The 14,677-nt window shown below is 54.8% G+C and overlaps 1 protein-coding gene across 1 annotated transcript; it reads left to right on the forward strand.

The window, feature by feature from the left end:
• The first annotated feature begins 3,732 nt into the window (after positions 1-3,732).
• Positions 3,733-10,643, forward strand: NUTM2F (NUT family member 2F). The gene is made up of 7 exons (XM_087444230.1): positions 3,733-3,748; positions 5,796-6,510; positions 7,476-7,604; positions 8,095-8,234; positions 8,761-9,056; positions 9,338-9,454; positions 9,766-10,643. Exons 1-7 carry the CDS (start codon positions 3,733-3,735, stop codon positions 10,543-10,545), a joined length of 2,193 nt encoding a protein of 730 aa, XP_087300356.1. The 3' UTR covers positions 10,546-10,643.
• Positions 10,644-14,677: the final 4,034 nt, after the last annotated feature.

A 14,677-nucleotide genomic window follows, 5' to 3' on the forward strand; every position in this document is an offset into this window, starting at 1 on the left:
CCCCAGCCCGGACGGCCGTTGGGACCCCTCCTCCCGCGCTCGCGCATGCGCGTCTCCCGAGCGGAAGCCGCAACGGACGCCGGGAGCCGTTGGAGGAAGAGTGCGAGCCCCGCCCCCAGTCGGATTGCGCATGCGTGCGGGCGCGGGGCACTCCGGGGAATGGTGCCAGGAGGTCCCCGGGAGAGGAGAGAATTGGGGTGTCAGGAGCGCTGGGGAGCTTGTGGGGCGTTTGTCCTCGCCTGTAGCCTCCGTGGCCGTCCTTCCTCGACCAGCGCACGTGAACTGAGCGCTCACGATGCTAAAGTTGCAAACCTGTGATGCAGGCACTCAGATACGCCCTCGTGAAGGAGTCTGGGAGGCCTCTTCCTTAAGCACCACGTCCTCTAAGTGGGCGAGTGCTGGCTTGCTCTTTGGAGTGCGTTTCCTCGGTTCTTGTGCATGCCTTTCTAAAGATAGTAGGTCCTGCTTCCCAGCAGGTCTGGAGGTTCCATTAAAGAACAATTCTGGCAAAGAATTTTACGCCTGGGAAACACTCCAAGAGATGCTCTCCCCTCTGTTCCTAGAGTTTTTCCAAACGCATTTGCTGTACTAGAATATTTTTCCTAGTTTATTTATTTAATATGTAGAGGTTTTTCAGTAAGTGTTGGTTCACAGATGTTTCTCTTGCAAGGTTTTTGCTATAACTTTGATCAAGACTTGACGGTCTGGGCCAATTTTAGGTGACATTGCAGGTAGTATGGGAACAATTTTACTCTCCATCCCTGGTTTTTTGTAATATATTGCAGAATTTCACTTGGCCATAAAAAAATATATAATAGCAGAATCAACTTATTGACTTGAGTTTGTAATACTTTCCAAAGAAACTTCAAGCATCCGATCCTCTTTCTGGTCAATTGCAAGATCAGAGGATTTCTCACGCTACAGGATACCTGTTAAGACCCGTCACATCTAACACCACCAAGAGCCGCCAAGTGCTCAGAATGAAAACTCTGCAAGACACAAACATGGTATCTCAGCATTCCTCTAATGTTCCCTGACTGAGTGGAAGATCATCTGTCTTCCAAGGCCTGTGATCCATGTCCAGAGATGTCTTTTCTCAGCAGACAATGCCTGCCCTTGACCTTTCTGCAAGAATAGTCGAGATCATGGTCCAAAGTGAAACCAAGAGCAAAGAAGTTAAAATCTTCCCTAGAGCAAAAACTTTGAGATAAGCTTTGCTAACTGCAGCTGTGCATACTCAGCATAATCAACTGTTGTCTAAAACTAACCAGGTCCTTCTCTCCTTCCTTAGTAAATGAGTGAGCTGTCTTTCCCAGGAAGTCAAGGTCCAGACATCAAGATTCAGCCTCACCAGGCCAAAGGCAGGCTGAAGATGAAAACTAACCAGAAAAGTCCAGACAGTCAAGGGAAAAGAAATGCAATCTTTAAGGCCAAATGCAGGCTGATGGGAAGGTGCCAACCAGTAAGGCCACATGCTCCCCCTCCCCTACCTAAAACCCCAGATAAAAACCCCTACTTTTTTCCCTTTGAAGAGGTGGATCTGAGTTTTAACTTCCATCTCCTCATCTGGCTGCCTGTCAATAATAAACCTCTTTCCTTGCCACAAGCCTGGCGTTCCAGTTATTGGCCCTCCTGTGCAGTGGGTAAACGAACCTGTGTTTGTGTTTAGTAACAAAAGGACTTTTAGCTACCCCCTTCTGTGGCTGGTCTTCCTAAATTACATTTGGACTAATTTAATTATATCTGATTCTGGGCTCTAGGATTTTGATGTAGTACAAAAATGATTGCAGAATTGGGACCAGATAATTTTTCCACAGTGCAATTTTTTATTGCTGGCCCTGAGAAGACTCTTTTAAATCCTATATCAAAGCCAAGAGTGAGAATCTTGTAAATAATTGGTTGACTGGCTGGACAAGGGGAGGAAGCAACAAGGAAGCTGCCTTTCTTGAGTGCCTGAGTAAAACATTTTGTCTCACCATCCATCTAGTATGAAGTTATTGGTTGAAAATCATTTACAGTTTCCCATGATAAATGCTCAAGTCCTGAGAAACATCTCCAAGTTCTTTATTTTTTCATTCTCCAACAGGAGTTTTTTGAAATAAAGTTCACCATGACTTTGCCTGAATTACTCTCACCTCAGCTTCTCATCTTCTTTTGAGTCAATTTATCCTTGCAAGGAGCAAGAAACTTCTTAAGCACCAAAAAGAGTCTTTCAGTGAATGTTCACAGTGTGGAACAGTCCTTCTAAACCTCTCTTCTCTTCTCCAACACCCTACCACAGTAGGGACTCTACTGCTGCTACAGCAAGGAGTGAACCTTGTCTCCCAAGAGATTTAGTTGCAATCCTCTGAAGTTTTCACCCCTCATCTCCCTTGATGAATTTCCTAACAATCATCTCTTCTCACAACACAAAACATGAATACTCTTTCATTTCATTTTGATACTGAAAACTGACATTGATTCACAATATGAAAAAAAAAGAATCAAACGTATATTTTTAAGGGGTGCTACTGTGATTCCCATGCAGATGGGACCACAAGCAATGGTGAGTCTGCATTCCAAAGAGCAAGGGTATGTGAGGCAGACAGAAATTTGCCAGAAGATGAGCAGGGCTTCCAGGCTCAGATTGGTGATCTAGGACTTAGATGAAAGTGAGTGAATGGGGATTGGACATTGCTGGGTAGAATCCTGGCTTTGTCTCAAGGTACTCATTTCATGAGTAATGGATTTTTAACACCTACGAAAACAGGGCTCTAGGATGTGAAGTCCCTTTGACACAGGGAAGGAGAAGAAGATTCTCTGCCTTCCTGTCCCTTACTTCTGTCCTTGCCCCCACTGAACCTCGACACTGAGTGCTCTATGATGGCTCTTCCACTTTCCACACAATCCAGAGAGCCTGCAAATTGTGTGTGTGTGTGTGTGTAATTGTGTTTTGTGGTGGAGCCAAGATGCACACTTCAGTCTCTTTACTCCAAGTTCTCCTTTTTATAGTGGTGAGTAACTAATAATAGCTTAATATGTTACACTCTTTTGGTAGAACCATTCTTGGATGGGGCTTTCCTGCAAAGGGATTGTTAGTACAGCTGGTCCTGCTGGAGTCTGCAAAGCTTACAGCGCTGGACAGTAGCCGGGGACATAAGGACTGCTTTTAAAGAATGGTGTGCATACAGCAACCGAACACGCTGGATCTACCGAGACAATCCTAATCCAAACACTGGGTTCCATGTGGCCATAAGTATTCATGTGTTTATCAGACTATATTCTGCATTTTGTTCAGAAAGTGTAGCCTCTGTTGAAGTCAAGAACCAGGTAGGAAGCAGAGTGGGTTGAGGGGCACAAAACTAGGTTGATGGATAAAGAATTGGAGTAAAGGGAACATCAAGTAAAACGTCTGTGCTGTGAATCTGAAAAATAATGTATAAATTGCCTAAAGAGGCACACACCAATTGTGTTGCCACTGTATAATTTGAAAGGAACTTCTGGTTCTTGCCTACCTGCCAGAGCCCTTCATGGAATGCCTCCCTACCCCCACCCAGGCCCACCCCCCGCTGCCCCTCCCCCACTGCAGAATGTCTTGAGTCCTACATTCTACTCCTGTTTAGATTCAAACTTTTCTCTCCTTTACTTGAATCCTGAGCATCTGCTAGAGCAGATCACTCTCTGGGTCCGGAACTTGACTTTTCTCATTGTAGAGGTTGCCAGGCAGTGGCGATCAGTGCCCAGTTCTGCAGGATGGCTTCAGAAGAAGGTAAGCAAGTAGGTTGGGTGCGTGTGTTTCAGAGTCCCTGCCACCCCTCAAATCCTTGAGATTCACATGTGACACTTCACTAGGGGCATGTAGGTTGACCTGAAGTAAAGGAGAGAGCACTGGACCCCTGAAGATATCTCCCCTGGGATGCTGGGAGTAGATGGAAACCTGAGGCAGCGCTGGGGAGGAGAGCTCCTTAGAGGAGAATCAAGACAGCTCAGGGGAAGTGCCCTGGGTGTGGAGAAAGGATGGCAGCAGGCACATTGATTCTTTATGGAGAGAATACAAGCCAGTTTGACATGTGTGTGTGTAGGGAAAGGTGGAATTATGTCATGGCAGTGGCACAGGGGAGGTCACGGGGAAAGCCTAGCCCTGGGTCATGTTCCTCAGGCACCTGGAGCTTGCCCCACGATGTCTTTCTAAGGGCTTTGAACTGAGCATACTAGATCTATGGGGGTGTAGGGAGGGATGGTCTTAGCCAGAATATTGTTCAGTGGGGCTGTCTGTGGTCAAGTCTGCAATGACATGTCCTTTCCAAGAGCTAGGCTGGAAGTTACTCTAACTGCTGCAGCCCAGAGCTCCTCCACCCCTTCCAGCCTAGAGCTCCCTTCTCCTCAGTCCAGGTAGCTGTTGTCTTAGATTTGACAGGGGCAGGGCAGCCGGGTGGCTCCAACCAAGAGAGGCCTCGGGTTCCTGAGTTGTTCTGAGTTGTTCTCCCTTTCGTGGAAACTCAGTTCTGCAGATCTACTTCATCTTGTCCAGTGTCTGACGTGTACCCTCAGCCTTGCATTTTACCCTCGAGATGAAGGTTTGCTCATATTCCACGTCACTACTTCATGGACAGAGAACAGGTGTGGAGTGTGGTTGGTTTTCCCGTGGACCATTTCTGAAGACTGATTCCTTTTTAGAGGGGGGAAGGAGAGTAGCCCAGAAGCAGGAAGACAATCTTCTGTGTTATTATTAAATGTCCTAGGACACTTGTCCTGATCCCTTAGGTGCTCATGTGTGTACCTTGTTCTGCTGGGCTAGGCTCTGCACGAGTTCCTCATGAACACGGATGTGTTCCAGATGACTCTGTCCCACCTGGCGCATGCCTGCCTCTTAGTGCCTCTTCACTTTCCGTTGTCGGGAGCTGGAAGGGGAAAGACCACACACGGTCTGCACTCCTACAAGCAAACTAACATGACCGACAGCTCTGGAACTCTCTGGAACCTCCCCTGACAGCCCCACTGCCCTCTGTTTCTTGGCCCTTTTCTAATCCTCTGCAGCCATCACTGGCTAAGAAATGACAGAACCTCAGGGACAACCCACATGTTATGGAACCCTCTCCGGGGAACAGAGCTTCCCAAGTGTGGCAGCGACTCTGGCACTGGGGACAGGGGACAGAACCTGGCCATGTAAGGTGTTTGCTGTGGGGGGTTCTGAGTTGCACACGCATGCTGGGCTTATATCAGGGGTCCTAGGGTGCTTTCTTAAGGAGAGATCTTTTTCCAATGATTTGTTGTGTTAGGCCAGGAAGGAAAGAGAGGGATTTACACTGAGTATCAGGAAAGGGAAGACTGAGGAGGAGATGGGGCCCTAATGTGTTAGATGCCGGCTGTTCACAGAGGTGCTTTGGGGGCCTAGAACTTACCTTGGAGAAGGCCCACCTGCTAGTGAGCCTGCGGAGGGGCGTTTCCCACAGAGCAGGTGTCCACCCAGTTCAGTATCTTGAGATACAGCCTATGAGCCGGGCTGCAGGGTCAGGTGCCAGGGAAGTCCTCAGGGAGGCTCTGCAGTCAGCGCTTGCCAGGACTTCTCAGCAGACAGGGGTCAGGGACCTTGATGAACAGGGTGCAAGTTTTCCCGTGGCATAATTCTCAACTGGAGGTCAGAGCATGGAAATCACTCAAGGACATTTGCAAAGTGCACAGTTTCCCCCATTGACATGGCCTCACCTGTTGGGATTCGTCACTCTGATCCCCCAATGACTAAAGGGGGCCCGGAGCAGACTCGTTCCTGGTTCCTGATTCTCCACTCAGTTCACCACTTTCCTTTGTCTCAACAGCATCTCCAGCGCTGGGACCGGATGTGACTGTGAACCCTGGTGCCTCCATGTCTCCTTTCTCGGCACTGCCCTTTCCTCCACCCACTCCTGGTCCCCCACACCGACCACCCTGGCAGCAGCACCCACCACCCCTCATGACCCCATCATTCCCTCCTGACAGCCCCCTGGTGCTGCCGGCTTTCCCCAGGACACCTTTGGTGGCTGCCAGTGGCCACAGCCCAGGTGGGACTGGGGCTTGCAACGTCATTGTCCAAGTCAGGTCAGAAGGAAGGCCAGAGGAGCCCCCCCAGACACAGAACTTTGTCCTTACCCAGGCCCCCCTCAACTGGAGTGCTGCAGGGGCCCTCTGTGGGAATGCTGCCTACTCTGCACCCCTATTCTTGGCAGCCTCTATGGTGGAGACCACTATGCCCACCCCAGCTGTTGGGGCCACCCCTGCTGGCAAGGGAGGCTGGTCCCCAGGCCTTCCTCCTCAAGCTCCACCACCAGCTGCCCAGCTGGCCTCCATCTTCACTCCAGTGAACGCTGGGCCACAGCCCCATGGGGCTTCCAGGGAGGGCGGCCTGGCCACCACCCCATCCAAGGCCTCACTGGGTGACTCCTGTAACGCCAAGAGTGTTTATGAGAACTTCCGACGCTGGCAGCACTTCAAGTCCCTGGCCTGGAGGCACCTTCCTCAGAGTCCTGATACAGAAGCTCTTTCCTGCTTCCTCATGTGAGCACACTCCCTGGGACGAGCTCGTCTGGAGCTTTCACAGGGAGAGGGGCTTGGGAGGAACCATGGGTTAGTTATCCTAGGGGTACTAGAAGGAAAGTGTGAGGGTGGTGCCATGCTCTGAGAAGACTCATGCTTGGTAATGTGCGTCACACTTCCGGTTTATGACATCCTCTCAGGTGCCTTATCTCAACTGCCCCCCATCCCCTCCCGAGTCCAGCCAGCCCATCTCTTCCATAATTACCATGATCACATTTTCAGAAGACGCAGTCAGAGAGGCTCCTCCTGGAGTAAGGAGAGGAGGCATGGTTTGGATGCCTGCTCTCCTGTGGTCCTGTCTCCTTTCAACACAGGACTTAGCGCAGGATGGCCAAGGATGTTACGTCAGAGGAGGCAGAAGATGTGCAGGCCCAGGAGAGAGCTTATGGAAGTCCCACCCTCGTTGTTCTGGGGAATTCCAGTTAGAACAGGAATTCTCAGGAGGGCAGAGGTGGAGCTCAGTAGTGGCGAGGGCGCGGGCTCCTTCCTGCTGGAGTTGTGAGCCTGGGGGGCACTTCCATCCCACTCTCAGGTCCCTCATAAAAAGGGGACAATTCTACTTAAATCAGAGGACCGTGGAGATTCCTGGGCTGATCTATGAAGTGTTAGCGGATCGCCTGGCACATGCTATGCCTCATTAATGGCAGCGATTATCATTACGAAAGGCAACATTGAAAGGAAAAGAGCCCCACAGCCACGATGCCCCGGCCACAGGGTGCGAGTGGAAGGTCAGCCTGAGGCAGGGCCGTGGGCTGGTGTGAGTGTGAGGCAGTGACACCAGGAGGAAGGCTTGTCTTTGCACTTCCAGACACCTGCCTGTCACCCTGCCGGCACTCGTCGAACTGGGTGGGACGTGTCCACAGTGCGGGGGGTCAGGACGGGTGGAGGCCAGGCTGGAGACTGTGACTGACCCCTAGGGCTTACAGCCCAGTGCTTCGGTCCCTGGCCCGCCTGAAGCCCGCCATGACGCTAGAGGAGGGACTGTGGCGGGCCGTGCAGGAATGGCAGCGCAAGAGCAACTTTGACCGGATGATCTTCTACGAGATGGCGGGAAAGTGAGTCAGGGTCCTGGGGCCCGAGGGCTGCACGGGGGTGAGGGCTGGACCACAGGGCAGGTTCTGGCTGTGGAGATGCTCATCAGAGAGGATGCTGAAAGGAGGGGTGTCAGCCAGCACAGGATCCCTGAAGCCCAAAGACCCCTACTCCCGTCCAGAAGCTTCTCCCTCACCTTGGGAGTTTGGGTTCTTCTGTCCTACCTCCCCTGGGAGCTCCACCCTCCCTCCTCTTGACCTGCCCTTGCCTTGACATGAAGGTCTCCAGACAGGGTGGGGTAAATCTGCGAGCCCAGGGGGTCAAACCCAGCCATAGAGGCTGTGCAGGGGCGTGTGTCCCCCCAGCCAGCCTGCTGCCTCCTCAGTGGCCAGGGCCATGGCCGCCCCCCGCTAACACACTTCCTCTCCCCAGTCTCTCAGTCAGCTGCTGCCTTTGCTCGGCCCCAGCCCAGGCCTCCTCCTCAGCGAGGCCTGTGCCTCCCTCCCCCCCCAGGTTCATGGAGTTTGAGGTGGAGGAGGAGATGCAGATTCAGAAGCTGCAGTGGATGAAGGGGGTGCACGGTGTGCCTCCTCCAGCCCCACCGAGGCCTGATCCTCGGGGGCCCCCTGCCCCAGAGGTGGGCCCGCAGCCAGGTACAGCACCTCATTCCCACAGGAGCCAATGGCCACCCAGGCCTAGGGAAGGCCCCTCTCCCATGTCAGTCCTTTTCCTTCAAGGGGGACATTGGGCTTTCAACCAGAACAGCCACCGGGAGCCTGGGGGCTCAGCCCCCTCGTCACGATGGGGTATTGACCCGGTCCGATTCATAGTTACTCTCCCACCTCCCTGTGAAGGGACCCAACTTTATGTTTGGGATCCTGAGAGGGACCCAAAGCTGGGATGTGGCTCAGGAGGACAGCACGAGGGCCACGTGTCTGCCTGGGAAGTGGGCTGGGTGGGGAGACCCCTGGAGAGTCGGAGGTTCCACCGTCCTCACATGCGACCCTCCTAGATGCCCCTCACACTCCTCCCTCCCACGCACACGTGGCTCCAGGTGGTCCTGCCCCAGCCTGCACCCCCATTAATGTCCCGCAGACACTCCCTCACCAGTGCGCTGGGGGCTCGGGGGTGGAAGCTTGAGCCCCTCACACTCCTCCCCTCCTTCCCGCTCGGCCTCAGCCTGCGTGCCCAGGAAGGCCGGCCCCAGGGCCCAGCCTGCCCGCCCGCAGCCACACAGACCTCTGCGGCGCCTGGAGAGCAGGGCACCCAAGGAGATCCCCTCTGAGGCCGTGAGAGAGTACATGGACATCATGGAGGGGATGGTGGGGCCGGCCCGCTCGGCCGTAAGGGAGCCGGCTGGAGGATGGAAAGAGGACGGAAACGAGCCGCAGCAGGAAGAGGGCGGGACCTACCCGGACCCCGGTCTCCTGAGCTACATTGACAAGCTGTGTTCCCAGGAAGACTTCATCACCAAGGTGGGCTGCCTCGGAGCTCTGGGGTCTAGAAGATTCTAGGAAGTGGCTCTCTCAGCACCCAGGATCTGGGTTCTGTCCAGTCCATTGGGATTAAGCTGTGTTCCTTGTTCCTGAGCTGTGTGTGTGCGCGCGTCTGTGTGTAGCCGGTGATCATGATGGTTTAAAACACCCGCCTTGTGGAGGGGGTGGGGTGCAGCTTTGCTTTTCAAGCTCCTCCAGGTCCCCTTGGCTCACAGTCACTCCCCGCCCAGGACGCTCACAGCCTCTCGGTTCTGTTCCAGGTGGAGGCGGTCCTCCACCCCCGATTCCTGGCGGAATTGCTTTCCCCAGAACCACAGCTGGATCCCTTGGCCCTGGCTGAGGAGCTGGAGCAGGAGGAAGGACTCACTCCTGAGCAGGTGAGCCCGGGAGGGGAGGGGCCCCAGAGTGGGAGCAGTGACTGCCTGCCCTCCGCTGCCTGTGGGCCCAGCACTGGGAGGACTAGCTCCGGGGTGTGTGCTGTGCAGGAGGAGAGGAGGGGGAGGACAGGGAGCCTGGGCCGGGAGGGAAGGACTGAAGCTGGGAACCCAGTGCAGGAGGACAGCAGGAGGGCCACATGTCTGTCTCTGAGACCGAGTCACAGGGTCGCCACGTTCTCTCCTCCCCACCAATGCCGTTGTCCCACTGCCCGCTGCTCCTCCTCTCACACTGCCCACCCCCCTCCTCCCAGCTGGTACAGAAGCGACTCCTGGTCTTGGAGGAGGAGGGGAGTGTGCCGGCACCCCCGAGTCACAGCGCACCCTCACTGGATTCCAGTCCTGAGTCTGAGGCCGGCCAAGGTGCACATGACCACGGCCCCCAGCTGGGGGTCAGTGATGAAGCCTGCCCGCCAGAGACTGACTGTGACGACCCTCAAAGGCATGGCCAAGCAAACACCGACCTGTCCAGGCCTGAAGCCTTGGCTCTCTCTCCAGGACGTCAGGAGTCCCCTCCACTCTGGGCTGGACGGCCCCCCTCTCCCCACCAGGCTCCAAGGTGCACTCCCCCTAGACTGGGACCCAGGGATGCCTCCATTCTCGGGGAGGCCTCTCCTGCCAGGGAGAAGCACGGGCCGGCGGACGGGTCCAGCGAGGACGAGGATGACCTGCCCAGCCTGGCCTTCCTCCTGGCCTCTCAGCACAGCCTGCTGCCCTGGCGGCTCTCTCAGAGTCCTGCCCCTGCCTCAGGCCTTCTCTGCCCTGCAGGCCAGGGGGCCTGTGGAGCCCCCCAGGCCCCATCCCCTCAGAGATTAGGCCTCAGCCCTGCTCCGCCTCCAGCAGCCAAGTCTTGGAAGCGCCCTGTACGTGGAGGCCCAGCCCCTGCTGAGAAGACACCCCTCCCAGGGGCCAACCTCGGGGTCTCTGGGAGGCCAGCCTTGGCTCTGGGGCTGGTTCGCCCCTCACAGCCACAAAAGAGAAGGTGCGACCCGTTTGTCACGGGGAGGAGGAGGAAGCGGCACTGCAGCCAGTAGGAGCAGCAGGCTCCCTCCAGGCCAACCCCGCGCCCCTCATCCCAGTGCTAGTCCTGGCAGTTCTACTATGTAGTGAGGGGAGGGCGGGACTGCCAGGCGGGTGGGAGCAGCACCTGGGGCCTTGTGTGTAAATTGTGAATAAAGAGAGTTCTGTTGGGAGATGCTCTCTGAGTGAGCGCTGCATCTGCGCTGCTCCACAGAGAGGCGCCCTCAGAGGAAGGCGGATGTGGGAGGTCTCAGGATCCACAGGTGGCCAACCACAGCTTCCCTCCAGACCCACACGGACTCCTTCAGACGGCTCCTGGATCACATAACTCCCACAAATCCCCAGGGACCCCTGTCGTCACCCCTACTCCAAGGCCCCTTGGAGAGGGGCCTCCTGGGGCATTCCATCACCATCTGTGTCCCTGAAACATATAAGGAGGGGGGTTGCTTTTGTGCCTGTCAGCCCTCTGGACCCCTAACTAGATTTCTAGAATGGAGCCTGGAGACAGCCCTTGTCTTTAGGGGGCTTCTCTCTGCTCCCCTGAAGTGGCCACACAACGGGGCTGTGACATCCCCAGCTAATCCAGGGCTTCCTGTGTGGGTGGCCTGAGCCAAGAGGAAAAGGCCTGGCCTCAGGGGGCACGGCTCCCCGTCTCTCTGCCTCATTGTGGGAGGGGCATCCCCTGGCCTAGTGGGATCACTGAAACGTGGACGGTGGGGGAGCAGCTGCCTCTTAACCCTAGTGAGGACGGAACAAGGGGGAGGGGCTGAGAGGAGGCTCCTGGGGCGTCTGGCAAGGTGTGCATGCGGCAGATATCAGTGGCCCAGGGGGTATCAAGTCCTTCTGTGGGATTTCTGTGCAGGAGCATCTTGTCCAACTGAGAAAGGAGGCCTCATCTTGCTGTGGCCGGGGGATTGGCCTCAGGGGCCCTGGGGTCTTCAAGGGCACTCCACTACTGGCCCTTCCCTTCCCAGCCATGGCCGGACTCTTGTGTGAACAGATGGGGACACAGATTTGTATTCGCATGTAAACAGTTCCTGCTGACAATGACCACATTTCCCAAGCACGGCACGCCCAGCAGGGGTGGGGGGTGGGTGGGGGGGAGTGCAAGGGGTCTGCAGCCCCAGGGCTGGGTGGGAGCTGGGATCCAGCCTGAGGAGGGCAGAGGCCTCAGTCGCCCTTCTGCAGGCACCAGCACAGAGCAGGGGACCTGACCCCCCTGGACAGAGTGAGATGAGCAAACAGTGAGGGACAGGAGCCGAGCAGGGGAGGAGACCCTGTTGTCTCTCAGAACCGCCCTGTCCCCCACCCAATGTGCTGAAGCCCCTCATGAAGCACGCTGGCCCCCTCTCCAGCCCCTTCCTCCTGGCCCTACTCAGCGGCTCTGATCCTGCGTGGACACGCCCTGGCCTCACCCCCATCCCACCCCGGCCAACGCCGCTTCTCCAGGTCCTAAGTCCCATTCCTTGCCCAGGACCCAGGTGGGGTCGGGATGGCCCCTGCACCGTGGCCCCTGCACTGCCCAGCATGCAACGCTGTGGCCGCAGGGCGGTAGCCCAGCAGCAGGATGGGGCTAAAGCTGTCCAGTCCCACAGGTGGCCTGGCCCTCTGTTAGTCCCCCAACAAAGAGCTTAGGTGGTGAATGGGCTCATGTCAGGGCCCTCTTCCCACCTCCCATGAAATCCGCAGGTCAGCCCCCAGGTCCTCCTCCACCGCCTCCCTTTCCTCTGTCCAGGTGGGCAGCACTAAAGTGCTCTCAGCCCTCTTTGGCCCTTTGTGAAGAAGAGGATTCATCTTGGCCACCCTTCCCCCACCTGCTGCCCTTCCCTGTTCAGCGGGGCCTCTGCCCAGAGGAACGGGGCTCAGAGGTCATGCCAGGCTCAGACAGCGTGCTGTGAGGCTGGTCCAGAAGCCGTGGCCTCTCACAGGTGGGCATCTTCAATGTGTGCCCCACCCTCTATGTCCCTGCCTGGGGTGGCGCACACCGGGCACTGGGTGCAAATGTGGGGAATGACGATTTGCACGTTCATCATGGAAAATACAAGGGTCGGTCCAACAGGAAGAAAAAATGAAGAAGTGTCTCAAATTTAATTGTAGCCCAACCTTCTTTATTACAGAAAGATACAGTAGACGTGCAACTTTGCGAGTACAGTGTACAGGGCAGGGCTCAGGGAGGAGTCACTAGTGACTGAAGAGAAATCTGTGGAAAGAACACGGTCACCCACAAACACCAGGGAAATCATGACACTCACACAGCAGACACTCCCTGTGTGCTCGGTGCTCTCCAGTGCTTTACCCCCTCAGCTCACGGGGCTTATAGAGAGCCCGCGAGGAAGTCATGTTTCACCCATCTTTCTACGAGGAAAGTGGGCTTAGGGAGGTCAGAGGACCGAGGGCAGATCACACATGAGAAAGCGGGGCAGCCCAGTCAGCACCTCACGGGTTTCGCTCCAGAGCCCTCCTCATTCACCACTAGGAATAAATCCCCTGGAAGACACTGTGGCATCCTGGGGAAACGCCACTGGGAGAGGAGCAAGGCCTGTCACCATGGATGAAAATGTGCCTTCAGACAGTGCCCAGGTGGTCGGGCTCCCTCTGGCCGCCCTTTCGTAGCTGCACTTTGTTCTTAATTCAGAGCTGCGGGGTGTCCTGTGGTTTCTGTGCGCTGGGCAGGATGGCGAGAGCACCCTAGTTCCGGAGGTCTTGGCCAGGCTGCCCCCATCCTCGCCAAGAGGCCAACGAATGGCAAGACCTGCCCGTGTCTGCTTGTCCGTCGATCATCGGCACTCACTGGGAGTAGGTCTCACAGGAGACTCAGGCAGAGGAAGATGGTGTTGAGGTGTAGGGGGGCTGGTATTAGGACAGACAGTGGGACATGCTGAGGCCATTCCCACAACCTCATAACCTCTCTGTGCTGGAGATTCCAGGAATGAAAGAGCTTGCAAAGTCCCCACTTGTGGGCCCCCAGGACTTGACAGGACTCTCACCCCAGGCAGACTGGCAAGAGTCACTACTGCCTAGCACATCTCCTGGGAGCCTTGGGAGACTTGATGAGCTGTCTTCCTGAATTCTGAGGCCTGACTGAGGTGGGATGCCTTCGGTACAAACCTGGCCGTTGGTGCTCGTTTAGGTAAAATATGTTGTGATTTAGCTGCACTCCCCGAGGGTCCATCTCCCGTCCTCGTCAGTCTGTGGAGGACAAACTCCACCTCTCATCCTGTGGTCCTTCCTTGGAACATCCCTTGTCTTGGTTCATTCCAAAGATCATGTTTCAGGGACTGGTGTTGTGTGAAGCTGTGTCGTATGTGGGGATTAATAGATGTTCTCTGACAGCAAACACAAATGACATAGGAACCCACAAGGTGATTGATTATAGGTTGTAAGGCTCCTAATTTATATAAGGAGAGAAGTTAGTCACTGTTAACTGCTCCACATGTCACAATCTTTCAGCATGAACCTGACCAAATGCTGGTTCTTTCATGCTCCCTCACATGTAGGGAAGGAGCTCAACGGCACCAACCACATGAACCAAGGTGTGCCACTGGGGCCATGGTGGGGTCACCAGACCAGCTGGGGGATTCAGACCACACCCCATGTGACGTTTTTACTCCTCCTTCCATGAATGGGGGCTTCTGAATGAGCCAACAAGGGTCTTTAGATCACAAGACGGCCTGCATTCACACTCACTGCTTTACACTCTTTTTTAAAGAAAATGGATAGATTTATTAGGAATGCTTCAACTCGAGAGAAGAATGCAGCAGAAACCGATAGAGCCTACACAGAGACCTAGGCAATGCGAACGTTCTGCCATATTTGCTGCAACCCATTTTTTAAATAAAAACTTTATTAAGACATTCACATAACATAAAACTCACGCATTTAACGTGTACAATTTTATGGCTTTTAGTCCATACACATAATTTGCCACAATAAATTTTAGAACAATTTCATCTCCTCAAAAAGTAACCCCATACCTTTAGCTATCACCCCCCTGTCTCCCAACCATGCCCCAGCCCTAAGCCACCACTACTCCTCTTCCTGTCTCTACAGATTTCCACGTTCTGGACTTTCATAGCAATGGAATTATGTCTGTCTTCTTTCACTTAAAATAACGTTTCCAAGGTCCATCCATGTTTTCACACATAT

The sequence above is a fragment of the Ceratotherium simum genome, chromosome 20 (genome assembly GCF_057802395.1).
Source record: "Ceratotherium simum simum isolate JZ-2026a chromosome 20, ASM5780239v1, whole genome shotgun sequence".
Taxonomy (NCBI): domain Eukaryota; kingdom Metazoa; phylum Chordata; class Mammalia; order Perissodactyla; family Rhinocerotidae; genus Ceratotherium; species Ceratotherium simum.